Source organism: Notechis scutatus, chromosome 4 (assembly GCF_049901735.1).
Source record: "Notechis scutatus isolate UNSWTSFEM ecotype Mainland chromosome 4, rNotScu1.2, whole genome shotgun sequence".
Lineage (NCBI taxonomy): Eukaryota > Metazoa > Chordata > Lepidosauria > Squamata > Elapidae > Notechis > Notechis scutatus.
The window spans coordinates 132,515,374-132,529,889 of NC_142012.1; the positions used below are offsets into that span (position 1 = coordinate 132,515,374).

At 36.8% G+C, this 14,516-nt stretch overlaps 1 protein-coding gene across 3 annotated transcripts in view; it reads left to right on the forward strand.

The window, feature by feature from the left end:
- LOC113432857 (transcription cofactor HES-6-like) overlaps nucleotides 1-13,323 on the forward strand; it is a 28,665-nt gene extending 15,342 nt beyond the window's left edge. The window contains exons 1-4 of one of the 3 annotated variants that reach the window (XM_026695089.2): nucleotides 8,386-8,605; nucleotides 9,467-9,562; nucleotides 9,675-9,753; nucleotides 12,549-13,318. In XM_026695089.2, the coding sequence (XP_026550874.2) occupies nucleotides 8,543-8,605; nucleotides 9,467-9,562; nucleotides 9,675-9,753; nucleotides 12,549-12,961 (651 nt within the window). In that variant the 5' untranslated portion in view covers nucleotides 8,386-8,542 and the 3' untranslated portion in view covers nucleotides 12,962-13,318. Of the gene's footprint in view, nucleotides 1-8,385; nucleotides 8,606-9,466; nucleotides 9,563-9,674; nucleotides 9,754-12,548 lie in introns of those variants that run through there. The other 2 variants (XM_087964987.1, XM_087964986.1) reach the window with 2 other exon arrangements.
- Nucleotides 13,324-14,516: the final 1,193 nt, after the last annotated feature.

Consider the following 14,516-nt stretch of genomic DNA (forward strand, 5'->3'; position numbering starts at 1 on the left):
TTCTGACCCTAACTATCTCCAGGTCCATAGGTAGAACGAAGCTTCTAGATACCTACTATCAGCAAGGAGAGCACTGGACCAAATGATCCAATCCTTCAGTTGAGCTCTATGCAGTTTCTTATTAACATTTAAAAAGATCAAACAAAACAAAGTTGCTGGATGGTTGCTTATCATCATATAGTATATTCCTTTTTCCCCACTGAATCCCTTAATGATTTTGTGTTTAGCTTTAACCGGATGTAATTTGGCTGTTCATCTCAAATCTCTCTGGCTCAAAGACTTAGTCTGCTGCCTTGTTTTCCTAAGGCTGTGAGAAACCCTTTGCTCTTTGTGTAAACGTATTGCCTGGATGGGATCTGAGTTTGGCTCTTTTTAAAGTACTGATTTATAGTTTCACTTACTGTTCTAAAAGGTTTTTTGCATTCAGATACAATGAGCCTTGCACTATGCAGATACAGGCCTACCACCTGCCTTTAGCCAGCAGTTGGCCTCCCCACTTAACCCTGTCATTTCTTAGGATCAAAGCCTAACGGTTTGATCCAGTGGCTGTGATCTGTAATGAAACTGCAGAAAGTGTTTCACTGCCAGTTTGGTTTGTCTGTTTAGATTACATAAAATACAGTGTATTGTATCCTATGTGGTGTATTGAAAGATTTTTATAAAATATAATTTAGAATTTTCAAATTAGTAGGTTGACATATAATTAAGCATATAGGTGCATCTGTGTAAAAATAAAAGATGTATAAGATCTTGGATATTATAATAATGTTTTTTTTTCCAGATTAGTATATGTTTTTTTTATCTGTACATTTTTTTTAAAAAAATAGCATGTTTAACTATTCTCTCTTTCACATAACAGAAACATGTTGTGTTTATGAATTTCTATTAATGGCGTGACATACTTCTGGTTCTGTATAACTGCATTTTTTTAAAAAAAAATTTAGGTGGAGTAAATAGAATATCTTGATACTGGATGTTTATTCCCTGATCTACAACTGTTTGAAACATTAGTTAAAAGGACTATTCCAAAAATGTAGCACCTGGAAAAATTAAATGCAAAGTATCTAGCGGTAACACTTAGAGATACCATTTTACAGCTTGGGGACATTCCATGTAAGTCATCAGCAATCCCCAGAATTTCCAGCCAATGTGATTATTGTAGAGATTTGGATCTTATACATCTGAGAATTGCCCAGATTTTGAGAAATGGCTATGTTAAGTTATTGTACCTGCATTTTAGCTCAGGGGTCCCCAACCACCGGGCCGCGGACCGGTGCACCGGGCCGTGGAGCACTCTTTACCGGGCCGCAAAGAAAAAAAAATTTAAAAATGGCGGCTTTCTTCGCCTTCGGTGAATGCTGCTGGGATCGGGATCAAGGACACAAATGAAAGAAGGGGAGGGAGGAAGCAACCGAAGCCTGTCCTGCTCTCTGGCTCAGCTTCTCAGTCGCTTTCTCGCTCCTCCTTCTTCCTCCAGGAAGAAATCAGCCAAAGAAGCCGGGCGGGTGGCCCTGTCGCCGCAGCTTCGAGCGCCGTTTCACCCCCCCGCCCGCCGCTGCATGTTCAATCCACAGTGCTCCGTTCTGCCTGCCTGCCTGTCTGGTTGTTTGGGAGCAGCTTCGGCTGAGAATAATAACTATTCGCCTCTTTTTATCAGCAAGCTGCTCCGAAACGAAGGCAGGCAGGCAGGCAGGCAGGTAGAACGGAGCACTGTGGATTGAACCGCGCGCGGGCGGGCGGGCGGGGTGGGGTGAAATGGGCGCCGGGAAGCTGTGGCGACAGGAAAAGCCACCCCATCCCCGGCTTCTTTGAAGCAGTTTCTTCCTGGGCTGCTGTAGGAGCGATAGAGTGACTGAGAGAGGAACGAGGCAGACACCGGAGGGAGGAGGGAGGGAGGGAGGGAGGGAGGGAGACACCTGAGGGATGGGGCTGAGGGAGGCAGGGCCGAGGCGCCCCTGCAGGGTTTGCTGGCAGACGTTTATTACCCGACTAGGTAACAACATCAGATGTTACCTAGTCAGGTAATGAAACGTCTGCAAGCAAACTACCAAACTCGGATTCTCTCTCTCCCCCCGCCCCCGGTCCTTGAAAAATGTTTCTGCTTGAAACCGGTCCCTGGTACAAAAAGGTTGGGGACCACTGTTTTAGCTCATAGAAGCAGATAGTAGTTCCCTTAGTTATTTCAAAAGCTGTCCAAATGTTCCTGTGATAGTATCAACCCTGTATTTGGAAGGTCTTGTTTATTGTTTATTGCAGTTTTGTTTGTTATACTGCAGTACTACTACTACTTCTTGTGATATATTTCACAAATTTAATTTAATTCCATTCCGACCATTAAAGCTGCAGCTTAAATAGAAAGTTCATATAAATGATTACTATACTTCAATGACTAAATACAAAACTATAAAGTAGCTCCTAGGACTGCTCAAAGCTTTAGAACAGGACTGTCAAACGCCCGGCCCATGGGCCCGATGCGTCATGCACTGGCCACACCCATGCCCAGTTTAGTGAAGCGGGGAAAAGTCCCGATATGTCATGTGATGCCATTGTGACCACGTGACTTTGACACCCCTGTTTTAGAGCATTGCTTTGCTTTAATGATTCACTCACCTGTCTCTCCTCTTATAGGAATAGTTGTAGAAACTCTTATGCACCTTTGCTGCTAATCCCCATCCACAAGCCAATATACATGGTTATTAAAAATAACTTGCTGGTTCATGCCTTACTTTAAGTATTATTATCTCTCGAGTTATAAACCATAATGACTGGGTTCTCAAATCACATGAAACTATGTTTGCTTTGACTATGCATGGACTATGTATTGAATAAGACCCAATGACAAAATTAATACAGAATGTTAAGTTAGTAATGATGATGGTTTCACTGAAAACACATACTAAGCTAAAGCCAACTTTCAGATTAGTATCATTTATTTAATGTGGCCAAAGAAACAAAATGCAGATTAAATATGCAGAAAATGAATATTTATTTATTATTTATTAAATTTATTTGCTACCTGCCTCGCCACAGGTGATTTTGGGCCACTTACAATATTGAAAATAATAAAACTGTAAAAAATAGATATCTCTAATAACAATAACAATAAAAACAGATAACTAAAAATGAGGTGGAAGGAATATTGACTACCCCACTGGGTTGCACACATCATATTAACTAGGTTGTATGAATCCAGCCTTTGTGGCAAATGTGTTGTATTATCAGAATAGGTTTAATGATATAAAATATAGTTAAATTAAATATGAGTAAGCATATAATGAAATCACAGGTATTTTATTTTAGTCTACTTCATGGATTGTTACGAGAAAAAACTGCTCTGGACCTTTGAGTCTGGAGAAGAGTAAATGTATCATTAAACATATTTATATAGATAGATTTTTTTAATCATCCCATTTGGAATTAATGTGTAGTATGAACAGGAAACTATGGATTCATCATTGTCAATAGCCAACTTTATCTATGCTTGAAATGTTATTAAGCCCTGACAGGCTTTTGGGAAACTATTCTCACATCTACTAATTCTCTTTTCAATCCCACTTAAAGTAATGTCTCCTAAGGAATTCTGAAACTGAACAGAATTATTCTGTTCAACACACACACACACACACACACACACACACACACACGGAGGGAGGGAGGGAGGGAGGGAGGGAGGGAGAGGGAGAGAGATGGAAGGAGAAAGAGAGACACTTATCACTCTTTAAGTGATTACTGAACATTGGCAGGCAAAACAGATCCAGGTAGATTGTAAATAGTAAGGGACAGAGTTGCATTCATCCATTGCTTTTTTTCTTAAGTTGCTCATCTCAGAGCCTACTTGACTGGATTCCTCTCAATAAGCATTGATATTTCTCATTGTCTTCTGCTATCCCCACTTTTCCCACTAACCACAAAGTACTGCATAAGTCCTGACTTTATGGAACTAAAGTTAAAGGCAGTCCATAGTCAACAGGAATAAACATATTAGCTGCTTGAACTGGTCAAACATACTTGGCATGAAACCTCTTATGGGATCCAAGTTTGGGGTATGTATCCTAATATAAGGAGAAAATTAAGAATCATTGACTGAAAGTATTGTGGTCCCTCTAGCAATTCCTTAAATTGGATTCATAGGTTGATTTCCTATAAAATATTCCTTATACCCAAGATAACGAATAACTGTTCCTTTGTGTTCTGACATATACTATTTTTATACAATTAAAAAAAACCTGATGGATTTGAACCCTCTGTAAATCATGAATCCTTAGCCCAGCAGTTTGGACATTGCACAGATTAATACTGTAGACAGAATCTTTTGACAAAGCCTCTGTGTAATGTGGGAATCGCCAACTATGTCAAATAAAGATATGTGGGAATTCTATATTTTGCATACCAAATCAGAAAGGGTTAATTTTCTCTACTGGCCTCTTTGGTGAACTTGCTGTCCATTTTCCTGCTGGCGATTAGATTTTTCATGGCTATTAGGTTGGTTTGAATAAGTTCTTTGTGAATTAGAGTTTTCCCACATCCCTCCACAAGCCAAGCAGTCGCGTGTCCCAAGTCAGGAAAGAGTTGGAGCCATGAATTCTTAAACCTGATTTTAAAGCTTTTTTTAAAAAAACAAAAAACAAAAACTAGACATCTGCCTTGGAGGGGATTCACTAACATCTGCTATTTTTTTTTTGTTTCGTCTTCTAGTTTCAAGCCTCCTTTTCTTCTCATCTTAAAAAAAGTATAGGAACAGATGTTTAATGCTGTTTTCTTTTAAAATTATGTGAAATATTCACGCATACTGAAAAATAAAAGGAAGGAGAGTTAAGATGAATTCGCCACTGTTTTAGGAAATCCAGGGGAAAAAATATAGCTTTCCAATTCAAGGCTTTTTCTTTTTTTTACTAAAAATCGGGCATTGAGCAACTTAAGTACGAGAAGAAAGCAAGTCACAGAGTAGATCCTCGAATAATATGCAGACACATTTGCATTTGCATTCCTATTTCCCACTCAGTTACACAGACAAATGTCATACTTTGCCTGAATAAGAATAATTACCCAGTTTCCAAGTTTCAATGCTATCCATTAATGCAAAATAAAAAATAATGTCCAGCTAAAGACATTCAATATCATTCTGTAGTTTCTACAATATATGAATATTTTTATGAAAATATAGTAATCATATGGGGTAACATGTCCTGGCCTACAAAAGCAACATATTTTGAATCATACAGCATAGACAGCAATAAGGAACAAGGTAATGCATGGGAGATATTTAATTGGATACATCTTTTTTTAACCTAACAGATATATTGAAATTTTATAGTTTGGACTGAACTTGCAAAGTTGAGCGTTTTTTAGCAGTTGGTTCTGTTTTGCTTTTTGGGAGTCCAACTAGTATAGGTTGTGAGCCATGGTCCATGGCTTAGTAGTATGGCTTACAAGTCAGTCAAAAATAGTTTGTGAATCCAAGCAATTCTGCTAAGTCAATGAAATAGGGGTAAAAAAATGTACCACATAGCACCATGATCTCACAAGAACTCAGTAGCCTAAAGTTGCTATCCTGAATGCAGAAATAATGGAGTATGTTTTTATTTCTATAATTTAAATACAAGATTAGCTGTTGGAACTAAGATAAATAATCAACACAAATGTGTTTCTAAATAAAAGTCCCATACCTTTAAAACATTAAAAATCCATGTCCATAGTATTTAAATTATTCCAGTTATGATTCCAATATATTGTGAGCAACAATATAAGTAAAGTTGTAGATTACAATAGCCAAACAAAATAGTGGTCTGTTGAAATTGTGCAAGTTAAAGTTTGCATTGCTGTTATTTTAATATTTTTTAAAATGTATTTTTACATGTGCATCACCCCTGAAAACACCCTGAGTTGATCCAAATGGAGACAGATTTGCTGTCAAGTGGACCCTGCCACAGCACAGGAATAATGCCAGGAAGAAGAGAATGTACCTTTCAATAGTCATTCCTACGGGCCTCACTGTTTAAGGGTTTATACAGTATTATAGTACGGTTAGACCATGCTGTAACTTATTCATGTGTAACTGACTGGGTGCCAAATTGTGATTATAATACAGATTTTATCTCTTATTTATTATTCTAGAATTTTTAACTGGATATTCCTTGATTGTTTTTAACTTTTTCTGGTCTCTGACTGTAATAAACATTGACTTGACAATAGACATTCAGCAAATTTCATATGCAAAAAAAAAAAGTTTTCACAACGATCTTTCCACCATAGACTTCCTGACTTCGAATTAGTGCCAAGCTCATTTAGATTGGAAAGTCACTGAACTATTATAACCTACATGTTTCTCAAGAGAGGTGATTCAATCTAAGATAATTTTCATTGTTCCTGATTCTGAGGAAATATTACCCTCACCAAAGGCAATACAAAAGGTATATCTTCTAGCACTGAAGTCATAATCTCTTTTTCAACAAGTTGAAAACATTGTTCCTGATTCTGAGGAAATATTATTGCCACCAAAGACAATACAAAAGATATATCTTCTAGCACTGAAGTCATAATCTATTTTTCAGCAAGTTGAAAACCACAGGTCTGAATTTTTTCATGACTTTCTTCTTCTTCTATATACTGTATGTAATATGGTTAACTCAAGATGAGTTCCTGGATCACCAAGAGTAATTTCCTCTGCTATTTTCTGAGGTTGAAGAAATATTGATTACAACTAGGGACATGAAGTGCGCAGAAAAATGTAAAGGCCCCACAATCCTCCTCCAGGATGCATTAGGTATTACATGTTTGCATTGAGGCAAAAAATTAAAAAACAAAAGTTTTCCTGAAATTTTGTATTGATTGATTGTATCAAGAGTGCAGGAATTAGAAACTTTTATGTATAAAAATTGCTCTTAATGATCTTTTGCCATATAAAACAAAACTTCCCTAATGTAGAAAACCATGTGGACCAATGTCTCACTTCTGGTTTCTTTCTTATTACTTTTTAAAGTTGTTTTTCCAACAGACTTTTTCAAACTTAATCTTCTAAATTAGAATGATACTTGTTAATGTTAAACTTATAGGTTAGAGAAGTGATTTGCAGAAAGTATTTATCCAAGAAAATCAAGCTGTTTTTATACATGTGAAGCCATAGTGTTAGCAGATAGAAACTAATGTCATTTAATTTTCCTTGATAATCAAATAACTATATACAGGTTTGCCACAGTCCTGAAAACTGTTGTGTTAATTAAAGATATATTGTGATGGATTGGAAAACAGTTAATAACGTCTTTCTTGTTTTACCATAATTTCTTCAGAGTAAGTTTTATTTTTAAGATTATTTTATGGTGCATTTCAACTTTTTAAAATTGGATACACTTTAAAACAATAATATATATTTTAGAAAACCTAGAGCAAGTATATATTGACCAGGGGATTAGACAAGATGACCTCCAAACTCCCTTCCAACTCATGATGATGATGATGACGATGATGATTATATTCCTAAGAAGAAACTGAATGTTCACAATGAAACTTACCGAAAATAAACATCCTTAGGACTGATAATTCTCAAGTCACCTTTAGGGCTACTGATATATGACACTGATTATTAAGTCTGCTATTAACTTTTGGAGTGGGCATTCTATTTATAAATTATTATTGTTATAGAAAAATTCCAAGGTGTGTTCCCCAACCTTTTCTGGGGCAACAATAACTTCTCCATCATATTTTTATAATGAATCAGAAAGTCTGTTTGTAGTCAATGAGTAGACAAAGGAACTTTGTCCAGTCTAGTGACTGACATCGTGTAGCTTCCTCAACCCTGCTCCTGATGGGCACATGGACATTTGCAGAGTGCAAAGCTTCTCATCTAATATTTTCTTGTGATGATTAATTCTGTAGAAAAATATTAGGAAGCTTGCAAGATCTTGAGTTGTGCAATCCCATGTTCTCAAGAACATTCCAGTTAAATGTGGTAAGTGCTTAATACTTGTCATTTATACACATTTGTGTTCAATGTGTGAAAGAAGAATGCACAGAGTTCCTGCCTGGAGATTTTGAATGGTGCCTCAAGCATTCCAAAGAGCAGAAAATAGGTGAGCCATATACAAAGCTATCGATTAATCCCAGCAGCCCAGGTATTTCTCATTTGGTTATGGTTTAGATCATTGGTATTTTATCCCCTGGGAATCCGTGCTGATTGAGAAGGGAGCCAAATAATCTCTGGCACTTGTTTTCTGCCTCCTTAAACAAAAGATTTCTGCTAAGCAAAGCTTTCATGAAGCTGGACATCTGTCGCTCTCTAGGCACTGTGTGTGTGATTTGGCCATTGATAAGTAGTGACCTGTCAGCCTTGATTGATGGTCACAAGCCTCTGGCCTCAACCCCTTCTGTGGGAAAAGGAGACCAGCTAAGCAATTTCCTCATTCACATGCTAATATCCAGCTATAAATGCTAGCAGAGTGCAGCTCTCATGACAGAGAATGCTCTAGAAGACAACGGAAGAAGCCAGTTGCTATAGGGCTTTCTTCCTTTTCTCCCCTAAGCCTTCAGGCAGGCGTGTAGGACTACAATGACAGCTACAACCCTAGCCAGCAGCGGACAGAAACTTTCTAATACCAAGGAGGAAAGGAAGGTATGCATTATTTTATAAATAAATTCATTGTAAGAAACTTGCCATCTCTGAAGGGATCAAACAAGGGTGCCATAATTTTCAGTGGCTCCGTGGGATTGTTAAAAGGCTGTCTGCATATGTGTGCTATCTAGGTGTGTTTCTTTGCTTTTCCAAGAACTTCCTTCTAGTAGGTAATTGCTCATCTCGATAGAAGATAGACCCTTGATAGAAATAAAATCTAAAAGTGCATGCAGCAAGTAGAGAACCCAAGCTAAAAAATACTGTATGTGAAGAAGTGCTGAGGGAGAATCAATATATTTATATATTCTTATATATTTAATATACAATATAAAAGAGCTTGTCTTTTGCTGTAGGATGTAGTAGAAAAATAGAACTATATAAAAGGAATTACATTTATGGACTGTTAAACTGCAATATATATTGTTAGAAAAATGAAAAGCACAGGGTATGGTTGGCTTGGATAATCTGCCTATTATGGTTTTCACTAAAATAGCTTAACTCTCTTTAGCACTAATTACACTCACAAACCATTTTATTGATAATAGGATTAATTAGAAATTACAACACAGCAACCCAATACAGATTGATCTGAAAATATGCTTAAGTTAAGACTTAATGTGAATACATACACATAGGATTATTCTATCAGTTTGCTTGACTGTATTGATCTAAACTTAAACTATGTATGTGGATGTTCCTAATAGAAATGCTCCAGAATTGTAATTATTTAAATAGTGATCACAAAGATTGTCTGATAGTTCCCATGTAGGTTGTTCCATTGTGTGATGAAAGAATCTGCTTTGGAAAATAAGGATTCACGTCAAGCAAACCATTCCTAATATTCTCCCTTAATTATTTCAGTTAAGAAAACCTTTGATTGAAAGGAAGCGAAGGGAGAGGATTAACAATTGTTTGGACCAGCTCAAAGAAACAGTTGTTGGAGCCTTTCGGCTTGATGTAAGCATAGATTTTTCTGCTCCCATATTTTTTTATTTCTACCTATGTTTCATTTTTCAGCAGCTTTCAAATGGCTTATGATAATAATTCTTGTTATTTCATTTTAAAATAGCAGTCAAAATTTGAAAAAGCAGACATCTTGGAAATGACAGTAAAACATCTCCAGAATATCCAGCACAACAGAAATATAGGTGAGTTGATGTTCCATATCTATATATTGGTTGCAGTGGCTCCTATTTTGTACATGAAAACCAGCTCAATAACTTGGCAAAGTTATTCAAAGAAATAATGAAGCAGGAATGAGAGCGGGAGAGGGAGAGCGAGAGAAAGAAGAAACAAAGTATGTATATATTTAGCTTCAGGGAAGTTGTACATTGTATAATATGATGACATAACATCAAGGTTGTTTGGGAAATGACCAAAGATGTGCACACAAATAGTTTTCAAATTTTATTGGGTTCAAGATTCTCAGATACAATCTTTCCTGACTTCCCCCCTTTTCTCATTGTTCAGGGAAAACAGTGTGTTCTTCAGAGTTAATTTCATAATGTTGTTTTACCAGCACAATGCCTGCTACTGTTTCAGCCAGATTACCCATATGCTTTAGTCTTTGTTTCGTGAGTTCATTAACCCTTTCTGGGTCCTTTAATTTTCTGAACTTCAGCGTGGGCTGAGACCCAATCTGTGCCTCCTGCTAGGGCCCTTGAATTATTTGCCCCCTCCTGCCTTGGCATAGTCTGTGTTCTTGATTTTGGTTACCATAAGCCTTTTAGTTCCTTGGAGCTGTTGGCTGTCATCAGACTGCAAGACAGACTTCCTGCTGGCACCATGGTTCTGGGAGAAAGAACAGCTCCTTCTCTTTCAAATCCCCTTCTAGTCACAGCTAAAGATGCTATGTTTGATTTGCTTTGCTTAATGTAGTATATGTTTTCTCTCTTCCATAAGAAAACCTCATACTTCAATAATTCACGTGAGAGAAGATACCTTTTACTCCAGGGGTCTCCAACCTTGGCAACTTTAAGCCTGGAGGACTTCAACTCCCAGAATGCCCCAGCCAGCAAAGCTGGCTGGGGTATTCTGGGAGTTGAAGTCCTCCAGGCTTAAAGTTGCCAAGGTTGGAGACCCCTGTTTTACTCTGTCATGCTGTACCTTTTACTCTACCATGCTGCAGGGCGTAAGCTTCTTTGGTGAATAAACTACAAGGACAGTCTCCTTCCTTATGCAATTGTATTGACACTGCCTTCTATCTAAATCAGAAGGGGCTACTTCTAGATAGAAAATTCAGTCAGAATCAGGCGCCTTAAGAATAGGGCTCTGATGTAAGAACTCTTAAATCTTCAGGCGCTTTTTGAAATTTTGGAATCTGCCTATCTCTTTTGGTCCTTGTTTTCAGGTTGATCAGTAAGTATATAAGCCTGAGTGAAATAACCAGATGGAATATCCAGTTAGCCTAGCAAAGATTTTCTTAGTTTGTGAATGCCTTAGTTTGAATTTATGGAACTCCCATTTCCTACTAGGAACCATAAATATTCACTTGATATTCTAGGCAACACTTGGGCAGTTTTATTCTAAGCACCTTTATATAAATTGAATAATTTTATCTATGTGCCTGGGAGTTCTTCTCAAGTTAAACTACATGTAACTTCATTGGTTTATTTCTACAAAGTATATGCCTTTCTGAAGCTCTAAGGAGCTTTACTTTATTGTAGCATTAATATAACAAACTAAAATCCATTTATACAATTACAATCAAACAATTTGATCCACCACTATTTGGGATAGCACAATCTTATATCTTCTAAGACATAAAATATGAAAAACCACATTTTAATTGTGCTCTAAAAACAAGAGTAATCTACACTTCTGGTAGTAAGCTGCCCCAAAAGAAGATCACTAGGTCATCAATGTAGGCTTCATAGACTATATTTTCCCTTGCCAGGATTGCATGTATAAATCTTTGGAACGTGGCAGGGCCCTGTGTGTTCTGAAGGGCATTTGTTGAAATGAAATAGCTTTGGAGGTAGTGAATGCTATTTTTTTTCCAGTGACGTTTGCCAAAATCTTTTGTTCAGAAAGACATATGGTGTCTTAGTCTTTCAAGAAAATTGAAGGCATTGGATAGCTATTGAATTTAGTAACTAATTTCACTTGTCATATGTCTGCACAGAACTGAATTTCAAACATGGCTTGGATGTCAAAACATTCAATCACTCTTAGTTTCAATTTTTCTCTCCTTGGTAGCCAATAAAGTCTTTTCTAGGTTATTCTACGTCCCCTGTATCAATGATATGTATAATTAATGTAATTCCCCCATTCATCTTGTAAAAGTAGTTTAGAAGTTTGGGGGAGGGGAAATTCTGAATGTTTGAAAAGGGTCTGGTATAATGGGCACCCATAGATCAAGTCTTTATCTTGTAACTCTTTTCTCCTTATCAGTTGGTATTCTTACATGCCTGACAGTGCCTACTGAGATCACTTTCTATTCACAATCAGTCAAGTTTATGCAATATATGTTAGAGTGTTCTTGCTCTATTCAAAAGGTGTATATGTGCTATCTGGTAACCGAAGTAACTGAACTTTCCCTTGCACAAAAATATTTTCTTATACTAGGCCTAGAATGTTTTTTAATACCTTCATAGGTGTTTTCAATAGAAGACAATACAATGGAGCTCAGTGTTGAATTGTGCAGTCCTTGCTACTCTCTGAGCTTAGTTGTTTGCTTACAGACATATCATTACCCAACGTAGGTAACATCATCAGTGGGTAGTGAAACATTTGTAAACAAATAGCTCAGAGAGTACCAAAAGTTCTACAATTCCTTTGCATTAAGCTAAAGGAATAATTATAATCTAGTTTTTATCAATAGATGATTCAAAACAAGAACTTAAAATCAGAATAGTACCTACTATTATGAGAAAAGAGTCAGTCCAACAGATTTGAGTTTTTACACATTAAGTGATTGAAAGCATATCTCTTCCTCATTTAGCAGATTCTAAAATGGGCCTTGAAGCTCGGCAGAGGTACAGCACTGGATATATTCAGTGCATGCATGAAGTTCACAACCTCCTCCTGACCTGTAACTGGATGGACAAGACACTTGGAGCACGGTTACTGAACCATCTGTTGAAATCCTTACCCAAATCCAATGAGGAGACTTGCAAGAAGGACCTGAACCCTTCCACTCCAGTGAATGGCAAGGGAAATACAACAGGGTCTAGACAATCTCAGGATCAGATGTATCCAACTGAAGTCAAACTGGGATTGAAAAAGTCATTTCAGCCACAACCGTCATCACGATGTAATCGGTATGAGTTGCCACATCCCAGGGAGATTTTGCAGCCTCATTTTGCACATAATGGTGTTAACATGGCTTCATTGGATATGTGGAGACCATGGTAAAAATTCTTGGGCTGGGGGAATTCTTTCTAATTTTAGACCCTCTTTTATATGTATCTTATAGATATGTCTCTTTAAAACACTTTTTGGAGCAAGTCTGCTCTGGTAGGTGTACTAAAGACCAGGGTACTTCAAGCCGGAGGAAATCTGTATGTAGCCTGCATTGTAGAAGGCTGCTATTATATTGTATTTATTGAATACATCTAAATTATTTTACAGAATCTTCTTTGTGGCTTCTTAGTATATAGCATATGATATATAAAATTCCTTTTCCTATATTATTAGAATTAATGGATTAATAAAAAATAGAAACAAGTGCAAGCCATTGTCATCTGTCTCTGGTTTATATGATAATTTTTTTAAACTCTCCTTAACACATACACCCTTCTCACTCAACCTCTGACCCCGCCTCCCAACAATAATATATGAAAAAAGCTTATTTCTGTGAAAATAAATGAAAGAATTGTCTTGTCTCTGGCATCTTGTTTTCTCCTGGCTACATGTTTTAAAGAAAACAAATGGAGGAGCTTCAAAAACACTTTTTTTTTTTACCAGTCACTTCAAACAATTCAATTTCTCAAGAGCACTTGATGTTGCTGACTGTACAAGCTGGGATCTTCACGACCAAAAAAAAATTGGCGAGACTCGCAAAGTTTCAATGGAATTATAAAAAAATATTGCCTCATGTGGCCTGTGAACATATTGCTTTCTATTTTTATAGACTGTTTTAGTTAAGATATTAATGTATTAGTTGTGGGAAGGCATTTAGGTTTTTTTTAACTACATGGTTACATTTACTTAGAGCAGGAGAGTCCTGGAACCCTAAATATAATAATATATTTTCCAATTATCTAATTAAAAGAGTCTCTATATTTCTTTTCATTAAAAGTACATATATTACACTATCTCCAATTTCACATCCTTTAGATATTCTCATAATTCCCAATCAGCAGAGCTAACCTGTGGTTACTGGAACCAGGGACCCTTTCAACAAACAGTCTGCATATTAATTAATGATCCTCCTCAGAAATGTGAGGCTAATCTACTGATTTAAGGAATTTTTTGGAAGAATGAATGTTATCACCTTACATTTTAACTTTTTACTTTTCAGGAATCTCTTTCTTTTATCCTCCTCTCATGAAGAGTGTTAACATCAATGTCAGGGTGGTAGGATCAACAACTGTCTGTATGAAAACCAATTATGTCTCCTAGTTTGTGTAGTATCAGAGTTTAATCACTCTTATTTTTTCAGCAGGTTCATAGAAACCTTATGTTGTCAGAAGCTGATCATTTGCTTCTCTTTCACATAGGTGGATACATAACACTTTATAACCTTGACACACAATCCTTTAATCTAGCAGCATTTCTACTAGGGGTGTGTCTATCAAAAATTCAGTGGGACATGAAACTCTTTACTAACTAGCATCTTCACACTGCAAAAACATGTTGTTGCATTTCTGTTCATCAAATGGATGCTTAACATAAAAGAGTGCTGCCAGTCTATTCGTATACAGGTAGTCCTCAACTTACAACAGCACTGAAAAAGTGCTTGTGAACA